The sequence below is a fragment of the Lactuca saligna genome, chromosome 9 (genome assembly GCF_052625555.1).
Source record: "Lactuca saligna cultivar CGN05327 chromosome 9, ASM5262555v1, whole genome shotgun sequence".
Classification (NCBI taxonomy): domain Eukaryota; kingdom Viridiplantae; phylum Streptophyta; class Magnoliopsida; order Asterales; family Asteraceae; genus Lactuca; species Lactuca saligna.
This window is the reverse complement of record NC_136425.1, coordinates 40,127,179-40,130,009: the sequence shown is the minus strand read 5'-3', so window position 1 is coordinate 40,130,009 and position 2,831 is coordinate 40,127,179. Positions and strand designations below refer to the sequence as shown.

General features: G+C 40.4%; 1 protein-coding gene across 1 annotated transcript; it reads right to left on the bottom strand.

Annotated features, from left to right (window-relative positions):
* Positions 1-2,005: 2,005 nt before the first annotated feature.
* On the bottom strand, positions 2,006-2,587 carry LOC145016254 (uncharacterized). The gene has a single exon (XM_078974634.1). The coding sequence runs from the start codon at positions 2,585-2,587 to the stop codon at positions 2,006-2,008; it is 582 nt and encodes a 193-aa protein (XP_078830760.1).
* Between the last annotated feature and the right edge of the window lie 244 nt (positions 2,588-2,831).

Here is a 2,831-nt window from a genome sequence, read left to right as displayed (position 1 = left end):
AGTCCACTTGCACCCAACTCACCGAGTCATCCCTTGACTCACCGATTCTCGACTCAACCAGAAAATATTAGGACTCTTCGACAAGACTCGCCGAGTCTAAGGCTATCTTCAACCTACTCGACGAGTTGTTCATCCAACTCGTCGAGTCCACCCATGCGACTCGCCGAGTTCCACCGGTCTGAATCCATACAGAAGCACTCCATGCCATGCAATTGATCCAAAACATAGATCTACTTCTCCTAAGGCCATCAATCACGTAAAGTGGCAATCTTTACGTGATTCCATGAAGATCTAGGCATTATACACATTAGGGCTAAGGTTTGGGACAAGATAGCTTCACTACATACTCAATTACAGGGACTTTCAGGCATTCCAACCCTTCTCTATTCCAGATTTGAGGTAGCAACCTCAGATCTAACCTCTAGACCCCAAAGCACCAAAAGATATGATCTCAACACCCCCAAAAATGAAGAATCTAGACAATAGCAGCTCAAGAACGACATATTACCTCCAAAGAATGCCCCAACAGCAATGAAACTCGGATCCAAGCAAAACCCTTTGATCCAAGCCTCTTCTCCTTCAAGATTTCTTCAACAAGCACCTCTCCAAGCTCCAATTTGCTCAACAATGGTGTTCCTCCATGCAATTAGGGTTTCTGGGACTCAAGGGGGATCAAAGAGGCTGGGGAGGAAACATAATGTTCTTTATATAGGGCTCATTCCCCGGATTTAGGGTTTTCTTCACCCAGCACCTACTCGCCGAGTCCATCTTTGGACTCGCCGAGTAGGCCACTTGACACGCGACCAAAGTCGCGACTCTACTCGCCGAGTCCATCCATGGACTCGCCGAGTCGCCCTTCGAGACTTACACTTTTAGCCCTTTAACTCTACTCTTTCTATTCCGGGATGTTACAGAATTCTAGCTTCGAAATGTGGTGTTTTGACTCCTCACGTCGTGAGAAAAGAGGCTCACGTCGTGAGTCCAGTCAAATCAGGGTTTCTGACACGTGTCATGCTCTTAGACAACTGTATCTTCGGAAGGTCAAAAGTTTTTCATACGAACTCTGTTTTTTACGTTCTTTATATCCACGCGTAGGTGGAGACATACTCTACAACTTTCATTTAGACCCCTAAGGTTAAAAAGTAGTTTATCATAAACTCACTTTTTACGATTCCCAGTGTCGTGCCGGTTTTGACACGAAACTTCGACATGTCATATCTTCTTCGTTATAACTTGGATTTCGGCGTTCTTTATATCTCCGGAATCCTTGTACCGACCACTACAACTTTATTCATAGATATTGGACCTATCTATTATTTTATTTTTCATGCTTACTTTTATTCTTAACTTATTATATCTTATAATTAAGTATAAGGCACATATAATCACATAATATTCAAATAATTCCTGTTTATTATTTCAAAGTAGATTATAAGTGTTGAACCTAACTATTACACCATTAAATTAATGCTTAGCCTAGAAACATGGGCGTTACATATATCCTGACCTAAGATCGATCATTGAGAGATAGATCGGACCTTGCTGCTAATTGAACAGTTCATCAGTTGTTGGCAATGGATACTTGTTCTTCATTGTTGCCTTGTTCAGTTCTCTATAGTTAATGCACATCCTCATGCTCCCATCCTTTTTCTTTATGAATAACATCGGAGCTCCCTAGGATGATGAACTAAGTCTAATGAAACAATTGTCCAACAACTCTTGAAGTTGCATCATAATCTCTATCATCTTTGTCGGTGCTAATCGGTATGATGCATTTGCTATTGGCATTAATCCTGGAAACAAGTCTATTCAAAACTCTACCTGTCTATCAAGGGGCAATCTAGGAAGATCTTCCGGAAAGACTTCCGAATAGTCACATACCACTGGTATTCTTTGTATTTTTTTCTTCTCCTTCTTTGCATCGATCACAAATTTCAAGTATGATGTACATCCTTTGGACAAACACTTTTTAGCTTTCATCAGGCAAATGATTCTAGAATTTACTCTACGTTTGTCCCCATATACCAGAAATAACTATTTTTCGGGTGGGTTTACTCTCACCATCTTCTTCCTTGCATAGTATCTCGGCATCATTTTCACTAATCCAATCCATTCCTAGTACTATGTCGAAACCGTTTAACTCAATGGGTAACAACTGTTCATGAAATTTATTCCCGTTCAAGTTGATGATGATGTTTTTAATGCAATCATTAACAGGTATGAATTTTCCACTAGAAACGTCTACAACTAGAGCATTATCAAGTTTATTTACAAGAAATGCTATTCTTCCACCGAATTTATACGATATAAAGGAGTAATTAGCTCCCAAATCAAATAATATATTGGCAGACAATCCATTTACAAAAAAGGTACATGAGGCAACATTTGTTTCATCCATTGATGCTTCCAAGGTCATCTGGAATGATCTTGCCTTTGGCCTTGGTGGAACATTAGGCCTTGTTGCCTCTTTCTTATTTGGGTAGTCCCTAGAAATATGCCCTTCTTCATTATATCCGTAACACACCCTCTTGTTGAATGTATACTCGTTGGTGTAATGTCCAGTCTTCCCACATTTGAAACAAGTCATCTCCTCGCTGCACTTTCCAGAGTCTTTCTTTTTGCTCTTCTCACACCATTTTGCTTCACCTCCTCCTCCTCCAAACTTCTTAGAACTAGTCTTTGAGAACCTACTTTTCTTGTTGGACCTTCAAGACCCATCAAAATATCTTTTCTCTCCTACCTTAGTTCTCTCTACACCCTTTTCCCGAAGTTGGGTCTCCACATTCTTGGATGCTCTAACGGTTGTCTTCAAAGTAGTTGCCATATTGACC

Bases quoted from the DNA above. Each gene is read 5' to 3' on its own strand.
- LOC145016254 (XM_078974634.1), bottom strand. From the start codon at position 2,587: ATGACTTGTTTCAAATGTGGGAAGACTGGACATTACACCAACGAGTAT.